General features: G+C 53.6%; 1 protein-coding gene across 1 annotated transcript in view; it reads left to right on the forward strand.

Moving 5' to 3' along the window:
- Positions 1-571, forward strand: part of ZNF398 (zinc finger protein 398) — a 20,572-nt gene extending 20,001 nt beyond the window's left edge. Inside the window, 2 exon segments of the mRNA XM_015572708.1 lie at positions 1-5; positions 8-571. The exon segment at positions 1-5 is cut by the window's left edge and continues 822 nt beyond it. Coding sequence (XP_015428194.1) covers positions 1-5; positions 8-340 — 338 coding nt within the window. The 3' untranslated portion in view covers positions 341-571.

Below are 571 nucleotides of genomic sequence, written 5' to 3' on the forward strand. Positions count from 1 at the left end.
CGGCGGCTGCACGGGCGAGCGGCCCTTCAGCTGCACGCAATGCGGCAAGAGCTTCATCCGCAAGCACCACCTCATGAAGCATCAGCGCATCCACACGGGCGAACGGCCCTACCCCTGTGCCTACTGCGGCAGGAGCTTCCGCTACAAACAGACGCTTAAGGACCACTTACGTTCAGGCCACAACGGGGGCTGTGGGGGTGAGAGTGACCCATCTGGACAGCCGCCTGATCCCCCAGGTCCTCTCCTAACGGGGCTCGAAACCTCTGGCCTAGGCGTTAACACTGAAGGTCTAGAGGCCAATCAGTGGTATGGAGAGGGTAGTGGAGGGGGAGTTTTGTGAACCTCCCCGTTATCCATGCTCACCCAGGACAAGAGAAAGGGGCATGAGCCCCTCCACTCCTGAAGTAATCACTATTGATTGGTATGTTGATGCATTTGGGGTCCTGTACACTTGACTAGAGACATACTGGAGTTTGGGAACTTCACAGCATTACAAGTATACCACTTTTTTTAACATATTTTTTTATTTCAGAGAGGAAGGGAGAGAGATAGAAACTTCAGTGATGAGAGA

This window comes from Myotis davidii, unplaced genomic scaffold (genome assembly GCF_000327345.1).
Source record: "Myotis davidii unplaced genomic scaffold, ASM32734v1 scaffold49, whole genome shotgun sequence".
Taxonomy (NCBI): Eukaryota; Metazoa; Chordata; class Mammalia; order Chiroptera; family Vespertilionidae; genus Myotis; species Myotis davidii.